Source organism: Papio anubis, chromosome 12, assembly GCF_008728515.1.
Source record: "Papio anubis isolate 15944 chromosome 12, Panubis1.0, whole genome shotgun sequence".
NCBI lineage: Eukaryota > Metazoa > Chordata > Mammalia > Primates > Cercopithecidae > Papio > Papio anubis.
The window spans coordinates 94666246-94678701 of record NC_044987.1 but is presented as its reverse complement, the minus strand read 5'-3'; the positions used below and the strand labels follow the sequence as shown (position 1 = coordinate 94678701).

At 41.8% G+C, this 12456-nt stretch overlaps 1 protein-coding gene across 4 annotated transcripts in view; it reads left to right on the top strand.

Annotated features, from left to right (window-relative positions):
• Positions 1 to 12456, top strand: part of SLC1A2 (solute carrier family 1 member 2) — a 171061-nt gene that overhangs the window by 115187 nt on the left and 43418 nt on the right. For all 4 annotated transcript variants that reach the window (XM_021925903.2, XM_021925904.2, XM_021925901.2 and 1 more), the window contains exons 5-6: positions 792 to 960; positions 5386 to 5512. In XM_021925903.2, the coding sequence (XP_021781595.1) occupies positions 792 to 960; positions 5386 to 5512 (296 nt within the window). The remainder of the gene's footprint in view (positions 1 to 791; positions 961 to 5385; positions 5513 to 12456) is intronic.

Genomic DNA, 12456 nt, shown 5'->3' with positions numbered 1-12456 from the left:
GTCTCACAATTGGGAAGAGCATCCAAGTTAGATGTCTCATACTGTTTCTGAGCTACAATCATAGGAGTGAAAGAAAACATTTATTCCCCAAGTTTAAGACTGTGTCCTATTATTGACCATAGTACTTATAGTACATTTGCAAATTATTTTTATACATTCTATACTTATGAAATCGTGTCATTTGCAGCAACATGGATAAGACTGGAGGTCGTTATCTTAGGTGAAATGAGCCAGGCACAAAAAGACAAATATTGCATTTCTCATTTATATGTGGGAACTAAAATATTTGAACACATGGAAAAATAGTGGAAAAATAGATAACAGAGGCTAGGAAGGGTGAGTGTGGGGGAAAGGGAAAGGATGAAGAGAAGTAGCTTAAAGGGTACAAACATACAGAAAGATAGAAGGAATTCATTCAATGTTTGATAGCAGAGTTGGATGACTGTACTTAAAAAATGCATTGTACTCAGATGATAGACACCTTAAATGCCCTGATTTGATCATCACACATTGTATACATGTAAAAAATTTCTCATGTACCCCATAAATTTGCACAAACAAAAAATTCTGTAATTATCTGTGATTAGGACAATTGTATCTCACTGCGTATAATAAAACACTGCTTTGTAAATAGACATAGAAAATATTCTCCAGTTTTCATAACCTTGCTTTGGCATTTCTTAATTATTGTTAACCTGTTGGGAACCTTAAAATATATGAGTAGCCAGGCTTTTTTTTCACCTCATAGGCCAAACCTCAACTTTATGCCTTTTTTCCCCTCACTCTGTTAGATTCAAACAGTGACAAAGAAAGTCCTGGTTGCACCACCGCCAGACGAGGAGGCCAACGCAACTAGCGCTGTTGTGTCTCTGTTGAACGAGACTGTGACCGAGGTGCCGGAGGAGACCAAGATGGTTATCAAGAAGGGCTTGGAGTTCAAGGACGGGATGAACGTCTTAGGTAGGCCAGCTGGTGGTCCGGGATTCTGCTTCCCTGTCTATGGCTGGGCTCTCCTGCACTCTGTTTTCAGAAAACTGATGACTCGGCTGTCCTCTAGGTGGAGCAGGAGGCTCTCTCTGGGGAGCAATTTGAGGGTCACTGGGACTGAGAGCTGAGTGATTTAAGGAAGAGGGAGAAGGGCAGAGGAGACCGTGAGGGGACAGGGCAGCCAGAAGCTGGGTATCGGAAAAAAAATAAGGGAGCTTACCGTCATTGGGCACATTCCCTGACTCTCTGTGTGGTGTTAGAAAGTCACTTTATCTGACTCTCTGTGTTGTTAAGTGACACATCCATTGCCTTCATTTCTTAAGCATTTTTTAAAAGTGCCCCCATGTACTGGTGCTGTGCTAGGTGCGGAGGCTGGACCACCGCAGCTCTCATAGTCTGCAAACAAATGCAATGCTACCAGGACTGTGAAGTGTTGGAGTAGGTACCAAAGGAGCTTTACAGATTATCTTGTTTTACTTTCTGGGATCCCAGTGAGCTCTTTCTCCTAGCCTGGTGCCTTCTTAGCATGCTATCCTAGAGGTTTTTGGGGCTCTGCAGTTGGGCAGACCTGGGTTTGGATCCAGTATGGGCCACTTACTGGTTATCTGACCCTGGGCAAGTTACTCCATTTCTCTGAGCCGCATTTGTAAAATGGAAATGGGATTGACATCTGTTTAGTAGATTATTGTGAGGATGAAATGTGATTGTGCATATAGGGCACAGTAGCTCATGCCATGTGCTCTCTCCATATGAGCTCTGATCATTATTCCAAGTGGGTGGAGAGCTGAGGAGTTCAGTAAGAAAATACCTCCATGAGGGACAGAGGTTTCTTACCATGTGAGCGGCTCTAGTCTGCCCAGTTTGCTCCCCTCCCACTTAATGGGTCCACTCCCTTCCATAACCTCCATCCACCATTAGAATGGTGTCCCCTAGACAGGAAATAGGGGCGTTTGGCCAAAACCTGGGAGAAATGGTGAATCTGGATGGATGAAGTATGTTTATTTATCTAAGCACAATTTCTAAAGGTTTGGATGACAGCTGCTTAGAGATGAATGAGCTCAGTAGTCCTTTCACATTGTCATCTAAAAGATCGCATGGCCTGTCTCCTTAGTTGGGTTGTCAGACAAAATACAGGATGCCCAGATAAATTTGAATTTTCGATAAAAGGCAAATAGTTTTTTAGTGTGTGTCACAAATATTGCATGGGACATAAGAATACTAAAAAAAAAGTATTCATTACTTACCTGAAATTCAAAAAGTAATTGAGTGTCATGTTTGTTTGTTTGTTCCAAATTTGGTAAGCCTACTTCTTAGCTATCCAGAATGGTACAGAGAAAGAGGAGAGAGAGGGAGCAGAATTGCATAGTCACCAAGAAGCAGAAGCGGATCTTTTTTGTTTGGCCTGGCAGGAAGCAGGTTGGGTGAGTGAGAGTGAGGGAAGAGATGAATTGACTAGGTTGCTGGGCAATGGAAGATCAATAAACATTGTTTAACAACCAGTGGGAGGTGAGAGGTGGAAGGAGCGAGGAGAAGGAAGGAGAGTTCCTCTAGGGAGGTTTTGCAAATATCCCCAGCACCCACCACTGAGCAGCTCTTCTCCCTCACTGTCCAGCTATCTATGTCCCTTTTAGGACCTTCCTAACTCCCCCATGGTCCTTTCTGGTGGGTCATAACTTAAAACACCCAACCCCCTTTTGTCAAAGTGTTCCTCAGTCTTCTCCATACTCTGGAGGAGTTTGAGGCCATGAACAATGGGGCCAGGGCTTTGGAGTGAATCATTCAAAGACTTTCCTGGTTGTTTCCAGAGTCTTGGTGGATTCTGGGAAGTCACAGGACCTTTGGCTCTACTGGGGAGTTTCAACACAACTCACTACTCTGTAACCCCAGCGGCCAAGTCCAAGAGGGTTTTGTTCAGATGGAACACCCCCGTTTCAGTGAGCAATTTCAATTAGGCAACGTTTACAGAGAAAAATTACAAGCTGAATATGGTTTCCATCCAAGTGCAGATCAAGGCTCTGGAAAGCCAAGGGAAGTTAAACTGTTGAGAAACTTCCCATTTACAAATCATGGCTGAAATAAGGTTCTTTCCATGGTCTTCTGAGGGTGGAGATAGTGGCTTTTTTTATTTTTTAGTTTTGCTGTCTTTCTGTTTTTTGTCTTTGGAAAGTCCCGAGGATTAAGCACTTGCAATAAGTGAAGATACGACCCCAGCTCTTGCCTCCCACTTCTTTAAGGAACCACTTCTCTCCTAAGAATCCTCCAGAAACAATTCTGGGCTCCACCCTCTCCCAACTGCTTAAATCAACTCCAACTCTTCCTTTAAAAACCTATCTCTCGTAGGTATGGCCAGTTTCTGCTGACACTGAATGGAGCTTTTTTTTATTCCGGTTCTTTGGGACCTTGATACCTCAGGCATTTTTTTCTTAATTTCAAATGAAATTAACCAAGTAATATGAGCTATTCTCAACCAGAATATTCAGATTGACTCTCTCTCCCCGCCCACCTAGCAGACTCCTCTCCATGGGCTTGAGAGAAGGACTTGGGAATGGCTTGAAATTGACTTTGTACATTGCTGCAGGACTAGTTCCCTCTGTCCTGGATCTAATCTTCCCTAAGCCTTTGTCTTTCCAGGCCAATAACTCACTTATGAAGTCATTTGTCAAGCATTCTAGCTGAGAGCAAAAAGATGAGATACTAAATGTGAAGTATTAGCAACCCCAAGTGCAAGTGATGGATTCTTTTTACTGAAGATAGAAAGGATCCAGCAAAGGGTAGTTAGACAATCTGGGTTGATATGTGTTTGGTGTAAAGAGGTTAATGGGTTAGATGGCTAGGGAAAGGGTAAAGTCAAAGGTTCAGAAAGAAGGAATTTCCTTCTAAGAGAATCAAATTATGATGCTAAAATTTACTGAGTATGGGTTAAGACTTTAGGCATAACTGGACACCATAGGAAACTAGATATAATAGGGAGGGACTGGAAATTAGGACTGCCAAATTGAGCAGGTTAGGTGTGGAGAAGAGGAAAGAGAAGATGGCTCATACTTCAGAGTCAGAGAACAAGTCAGGTGGGCAAGCAAAGTCCTGTAGCCAAGGACATAGCAACATTGATTTATAGAACATGTAAGTAGTAAGAATTGAGACCTTAAGACTGTCAATACTAGATCAGGGGTCAGAGGTCAGGGAGCACATGGGGATTGGCAATTAGAAATCCAGATAGCCCCCAGGCACTACTGGAAACACCTGTAAGCCGCACAGTGTACCCCAGTCCCTGGATGCATTGGAGTGAGACTCCAGGCCTGAGCATGAAATACCAAGGGAGAGAATGGAAGGGACCAACAGGAGTGGTAGGAAGAGCAAAGCCAGGCCTAGCCTTGGAGGAACTAAAGTGTAGGGCAGATTCCCAGGACCTCAGGCATAGGGGATGAGGTGAAACCAACACAGAAGTAAGACTCATGGTTGGGTATTGGAGGTGGTCCAAGACCTAGTGCAATGTGATGCTGACATGAAGAGGGCAGAGATGAAGCTCCTTAAATCCTTCCTGGGGTTAGGATTGACCCCAGAGGCTGATGTGAGGCTGGACTTAGATACAAGTCAAGAATGTCAAGTGAAGGAAGAAGAGAGTGGAGAGACTAGGAACTAGCAAAATCTGACAGTGAATCTATATTCTGTCTTTATGATCCTGAAAAAACAAATAAAATAAAAAAGAAAGCATTCTAACCACTTCAGTCATGAGAAGAATTGTGACAAATTCATAAATAACATATTACATTTTTTTAAAACTGGATAAAATGAAGTTTCGGATTTCTTATTGTTTTCCCTTTGATTTTTCAGTATTTTTTTCTCCCTGTCATTTTATGTATGTAGTAATAAAAAATAAATTTTACATTTAGGATTTTGTAAGAGTGAAACATACCAGCCATACATTGATTTGGGATAATACCAAAACAAACTAGATGTAACTCTAGCAAAGAATTTATTGGCTAATTGGTCTCTGCTATTCCAATATTGGCTCCAAAGTTTACATGATAATCCCCAAGTCCCAACAAGCCTTTACTTGTTAATCTGTGTAATAATGGAATCTGCTTACACATGACTTCATAAGTGAGGGGAGGGAGAAGAGAGCACCTTTTAGTTCGGAATGAAAATGAATACATTTTCCTGAACCTAACACTGCTTACAGTTTAACTTGCTCATGTGGAAAATGTTCAAGAAATCCATAGTTATCCAGGGGAAAGTTACATTCAGTATGAAATATAATGCTTTTTTCTTTTAATGTCTAATTCATAGGGTAACCAGCAGTAAGAACATGGCTCCATACATTTGGGAATGGTAAAGAATAAGGAGAAAAAATACATTCTTTGTAATTTGTCCTTCTGTGTAATGTGATTCACCCAACAGGTCTGATAGGGTTTTTTATTGCTTTTGGCATCGCTATGGGGAAGATGGGAGATCAGGCCAAGCTGATGGTGGATTTCTTCAACATTTTGAATGAGATTGTAATGAAGTTAGTGATCATGATCATGTGGTAAGTGGCCTTGTTCTTTCTTCTTCTTAGCCATGGGTTGAGAAAGCCTTGGGGTCCCCAGAGGATACTGGAGCTCTCCCTGCAGGAACAAGTTGGCATAGGCTGATCAAAGGTCTTTCCAGAAAGACCTTGAGAAAGGGATGAAAATATCTTTTTTGGAGCTTCCCCTAGAACAAGGGTAGACAAATTATGCCCCTTGGGCCAAATCTAACCTACTGTCTCTTTTGTATGGCCAGCGAGTTGAGAATGGGTTGTATATTTTTATGTAACTGTCTTAGTTGGGTTGCTATAACAAAGTACCAAAGACTGGGTGACTTAGAAACAACAGAAATTTCTTTCTTATGGTTCTGGTGGCTGGAAGTTCAAGATCAGGGTGCCAGTATGGTTGGGTCTGATAAGGGGCCTTTTCCAAGTTGCGGACCAACTTCTCATTGTACCCACAGTTAGAAAGATATTTATTTATTTTTATTTGAATTTTATTTCATTATAATTTTATTGAGACAGGGTCTCACCCTGTCACCCAGACTGGAGTGCAGTGGTGTGATCATGGCTTACTACAGCCTCAACCTCCCTCACTGCAGCTCAAGTGATCCTCCCACCTCAGCCCCTCAAGTAGCTGGAACTACAGGTGCACACTACCATGCCCAGCTAGTTTTTGAAAATTTTTTGTAGAGACGAGGATTTCACTATATTACCCAGGCTGATCTCAAACTTCTGGGCTCAAGTGATCTTCCCACCTAGGCCTCCCAAAGTGCTGGGATTATAGGCATGAGCCACCTCGCTCAGCATGAAAAGAGATTCAGAAAGCTCTCTGGGGTCTCTTTTACACAGTCATTGTCTTTCCATCTGTTATAACGAAATACTTTAGACTGGGTAATTTGTAAACAATAGGAATTTATTGCTCACCCTTCTGGAGGCTGACAAGTTCAAGATCAAGGTACTAGCAGATTTAGTATCTGTTGAGGGCCTATTCCTCGTAGTTGGCACCTTTGTGTGTGTCCTCCCAGGAAGGGGAAAACAGGCTCCCTCACGCATCTTTTATTAAGAGCACTAATTCCATTGAAGAGGGCAGAGCCCTCATCACCTAATCACCTCCCAGATGGTTCACCTCTTAACACCAATGCCCTGGGAGTTAAGTTTCAACATATGAATTTGGGGGACATATGAATTCAACATATGAATTGCAGTTTTTGCCATTACTTTCAATGGCAAAAACCACAATTACTTTTGCACCAACTTAATAATTAACTTGCTTAAGATTATTATAGCTAGGTAGAGGAAGAACTATAGTTCATATTGGTATCAAAATCCTTGATACCTAAGCAGGTAGGTTTTTTGGTTTGAATCATCTAAACAATATTGTTTCCCCTTGATTTCACGTGTGTTTATAGTCAGTGACTCTGAAATCTAGGGGAGCCTAGGAGAGCACGAGGATCTACTCTCTCATCGTGGAAGCTCTGTCGTCTTCAATCATAGGAAACTTTTGGTGTCCCATATCCATCAGACAGAAAGCTTTTTACTTGCGTTTGTTTCAGATCCCTAGGATGGTCCTGTATGTCTGCCTAGAAAAAAATAAAACCACTCTTAGACCAAGTCATACCTGTGTTCTCTTTTCCATAGGAATTCTGGGTTACCTATTCCCCATCTTTGCATGTTCCAGGCTTACCCACTTTCTTTGCCAAACCTCTTCTGATCCTTTTCCATTTTTCTGTAGGTGCCTTTCATGGAAATTCCAGCTGCTTTTTCTCTTCTTCTTTTTCTTGTCTCCCACCCCACCTCACAAGGACAAAAATCTGTTCTTATTTTTTATCTCCACAGAACCAAACATGGTGATGTGCCTGTAGTCAATTGTTACTAAAACTTTAGGAATGAGTGGGATAGCTGAAAACGCCAAGATTTCAGATCAAGAAGATGTTCCTCACTATTTCATGAACCATATTTAGCAGACCTGGTTTGTTCAGATCATTGTTTTACAGTGCTTTTAAAACACAGAAAGGATGCTAGTGAAATAACATGTTCTCTTTCATGATTGTACTGATCCTTCAGCTTCTCAGGCAATGCTGGATTTCTGGATATTTCTTTTGTATGAAGATTTGGTAATATGGTGGTGGTGTAAAACATATACATACATACACACACACACACACACATATATATATATATAGATAGAGAGAGAGAGAGAGAGAGACAGAGAGAGAGAGAGAGACAAAATCTTGCCCTGTCGCCAGGCTGGAGTGCAATGGTGCGATCTCAGCTCACTGCAACCTCCGCCTCCCGGGTTCAAGTGATTCTGCAGCCTCAGCCTTCCAAGTAGCTGGGATTACAGGTGCACACCACCATGCCCGGCTAGTTTTGTTAATCTTTAGTAGAGACAGGGTTTCGCCATGTTGGCCAGGCTGGTCTCGAACTCCTGACCCTATGATCCGCCCACCTCGGCCTCCCAAAGTGCTGGGATTACAGGCGTGAGCCACCGCTCCAAGAGGTAAAATGTATTTTTTAAGTCCTTCAGATTCATCTGAGTCTTTTGAGAGTTTAGTACATAATACACAATGCAGAATAAGTCTCTTGCTTAAACATTAGGATTTTCCATTGTTTCCTAGAATTTCTAGCAGATTATGCATCTTTACTCCAAATATGCAGCCCATATTTCTGTAATATGATGCCAATAACATGGACAATGTGTGTGTCCTTCCTACATCCATACCAATGTGATTTCCACTAAACCCTTGCAGGAAAGGGAATCTTCTAGGACATCAGATGAGTCAGTGGGATGAAGTGTAGCCTCCCTCCTCCCCAGAGATGGAGGGTGGTGGTATGAATTAAGAAGTTTCCCATTCATTGAAACCAGAACTCCTAAATACTTATTATCATCTTGGGAGGTAAAAAGTGGTTGTGAGGCAGGAGTAAGACCCTAGAATGATTTCTGACAGCTGTTTGGTTACTTCATCTAGGCTCATAGTCAGGACGACATCACGTGACATGAAATGCCAATTCTACACATTTCTTTAATTCTTTCACTGCCTCGTCAGCATCAGTATTTGCTAATGATGTGTGTAAAAAGGTTCTGGATAAAACAGTCAACTACTCTTTAACTGACCCCTCAAAGCTTAAAAAATCAGAATTCTTTTGTAGTCTTTTCTATGTAGCAGTTATAATAGTAATAATAACAAAATGTAACATTGAAAATATTATAATTGTTTTTGTTATTAAATTATAAATTAGAATTACTAACTTCTTGCTATATGCTCAGTACTATTTCAGTTATAGTACATGTACTAACCCATTTATTACTGAGGAAACAATTATTATTAAATAACTTAAATTTACCAAATTCCTGCTAAATACTTAATATTACTCCAATTATTTTACATGCATTAGCTCATTTATTCTTCACAATAGTACTGAACACAAAAATACGTGCTTTTGTTAACCCATTTACCAAATGAGAAAACTAAGCACAGAGGGTGACTTGCCCAGTATTATGGAGCTGTACAGAAGTAACACCTACATCAATTTCTTTTTTACTTCAGACTGGATTGAATCCAGGATCCTCCTATTGCAAGCTGTGTGACTTTAGGCAAGTTAGACACATTCTAAGCCCCGATATTCTGATCTGTAAAATGGGATGATTCTAGAATCCATGCCATAGGTTGCTGTGAGAACTAAGACTGTGACCAACAGTCGTGAAGTACCTTTTTGGTGCTGAGAACTGTCTAAGCACTTTACATGGATTAGTATTATAGTAATAGCTGTTTGCTGTTACCAATATTATCATCAATTCAATCCATATCCTTTGTATCTCTGTGTTTATGAATTCTTTAAGAAACCCGAAAACCCCTTAATTTTTGTATGATTTTCATATCCTCATTTTCTTATGAGGTTATTTAAAACATTTTTTTCAAAATTTGAAAAACTTAAACAGAAAGTAAAATGTTTCATAATCTTACCCCTATGAAAACATAAGTGAGAAGTAAAATCTCTGCCTACTCTTCCAATTCCTTCTTCCAATAAACCACCATCCATCCACACTGTTAAAGAAAAAACTATTCAATGACACTTGTTAAAGCAGAGTAAGGCAGATTTTATTCAGGATTGTTGCAATGAGCACAGGGACCACAGCAATGGGATTTTGGAATGGGGGAGAGAGATTGGGCTCACTTGCAAGTACAACATGGGCAAGTGGGAATTTATAGGCATGGAGAAAGGTGGGGGCAGTGGATGGTCTGGGGTAAGGAGTATTTTGGCTAAACCAACCCCACAGGATTCTAGCTGAAGGCCACAGGGTGACCAGACATCATCCGGGGGAGGATGAAGAACCTGATCAGATTTGAGGGTGATCAGATTTTGAGGACGGAGGTTCTTGCTAACCTGACTTAGACGAGTGTTTTGCTAAACTGGATCTTATAAGGTTTAGCAAAGAGCCCAGAAGAGGCCAGAAGAAGGTTCAGAAGCCTAACTAAAATTTGGTCAAACAAAGAATCTTTGTCAATCCATCAATTTTTTTTTTCATTCAATAAATATTCTATTCTGTGCAGGCAATGATTTTAGGTACTGGTGATATAATGTTGAATAAGACAGAGAAATGTTCCGGCCCTCGTGGGGCTTGCATCCTAGGGAAGGGAGAGAGGGAAAGCCAAAAGGGAGCAAATGGGAGCAGATTGTCTTTGTAGCACTTATTACTAATTCCAATAGTCATAAGTGCCGTGCAATAGCGAGAGATAGTGATGGCGTAGAAGTGATGGGCCACATGGTGCTGTCTGGGAAGTTGACCTTTAATGAAGAGCTGCAGAGTGAGCCAAGCAACCTAGTAAAGAACTGAGGGGAGAATGTTCCAGGGGGAAGAAGTGGCAGGGAAAGGCTTTTGAGGATCAGAACAAAGGTCTAGAGAAGCTGCAGTGTGGTTGGTGAAAGGGGACAAAAGGAGGTGCAGTTGGAGAGGTAGGCAGTAGGCAGATCCTCCAGGGTCCTGCAGGTCACCTTGATGGGTTGGAATTTCATTTACTTGCAAAAGGAAGTCCCTTAATCATAAGCCTAGAGGCTGTACAAACTGTTTTTCACTCTGTCTTGATGAAAAGTTCTAATCACAAATGGTAACTTTGAACAAGAATTACTCTTTGGGTAGCTGGAACACGTATCCCTAAATGGATTGGGAAAGATGAAGATTTGTAATACTTTCTGAGCATGGACAGCACCTTTCAGCTACTCTTGGAATGTGTGTTTAGCTCTATTGACAAGCTATTGGAAATATGTGGGACAGCACCAGAGGGGCTTCACAGCAGGACTGAGAAAGTCCCTCAGCTTACCTCCATTCCCGTCATCAGTGTCTGCCCCATCATCTGTCCCAGGCCTGTAAGTCCCAAATGAATTATTCCAGTGGGTTAAGACCTCAAAGATCCTGAAGAAATTGGAGCTAAGGCAAATGGTTTCCAAAAGGTCACCAAGTAATATCTGCATTTCATCAGTTGCAGTTAAGATTTTTGTTTCTTGAAATACTGGTTTTCAAACAGATCAGCATTACCTGGGGAGCTTTTTTAAAACATAAATGCCCCAAGGCCAGCTTCAGGACATTCTGACTCTGTAGGTGTGTGGTAAGCCCAGGGAATCGCATTGTTAACAGGAAGCCGGTGGTTTCTGACACCTGGACACCGACTGAATTCTAGGTAACTTGCCTGCTATAGATGAGTGTGTTTGTGGAGTCCTGCGAGGGGCATCTTGGTGGAACCCTTAGGCTGGCAAGGGCTTTGAGACAAAGTAGGTGGAGGCTAGAATGGATACAGCAGTAAGAAAAAGACTCCACAGGCCAGTCCTGGATGAATCTGTGGCCCTGAAAACAGAGAACAAGAACAGCCTAAGAGCAGCATGGGAGCCATTCCCTCTGCCCAGCTCTCTAGCCGTGTCCCTCTCATTTGGAAACTGGACCAACAATCACAGGGCATTATTTGGCTTCAGAACTCTCCGTGCAGCTCTCAGCCTCTTTATGCACTTTGGTTTGTGGTTTTGATTGCTGGCTTCATCTCAGAAGATTTGAGTGGTGGCCTTGGGTGCTGGCCATTTGCCCATCCTTTTCCATGGCATGTTCTTTTCAATTAGGTAATTCATTGATATGGAAACCCAGGAACCCAGAAGCCCCAGTTTTGGAGTGAAGGCCTGAGTTGTTTGTTTTAAAAATGGGCGCAGTTGGTTGGCCACACCTGTAATCCTAGTGCTCTAGGAGGCTGAGGTGGGAGGATTGCTTGAGGCTAGGAATTTGCGACCTGCTAAGCAAAATAGTGAGACCTCCTACAAAAATAAAAGTAAACAAAAAATAGCTGAGAATGGCGGCATACACCTGTAGTCCTAGCTACTCAGGAGGCTGAGGTGGGAGGATTGCTTCAGCCCAGGAGGTCGAGGTTACAGCAAGCAATGATTGTGCCACTGAGCTCCAGCCTAGCTAACAGAGCAATACTCTGTCTCAAAATATAAAAAATAAAAAATAAATAAAATAAAAATAGGCACAAGAAAGTAATGGCCCTGAAAGACTTCATAGAACAAAAATTCTTACCTTCTTCTACTTAATGCTCATACTATTCCCAGAGATCAAGGTGTTTGGATTAGCAAGGGCTTCTGCTTGCTAACACTTCACTTTCTGGCCTTTAACACTCTCCATTTACAATGGGAGCTCATGCTTTTCCCAGCTGGCTAAGTGCCCCAGAGGTAAACTGTTACCTCTCTCTAGTCCATCTGTCAGTGGCCCAAATACATTCTCCAGGAGACTCTATAGCTAGTCTTTTTTTGGCAGAGAGCCTTGAAAGCATTTTCTCTCCATTCTACAAATTGCTTGTCCCAGGAGAGAAGGAAAATTGAATGGCACCCAAAACAGCTTATAGTAGTGTTTTTCTGGACAGCTTTCAAGGGTGCTTGGTGCTTGGGAAAGAACTGATCTCTTGGTTTATGAAGATAAATGC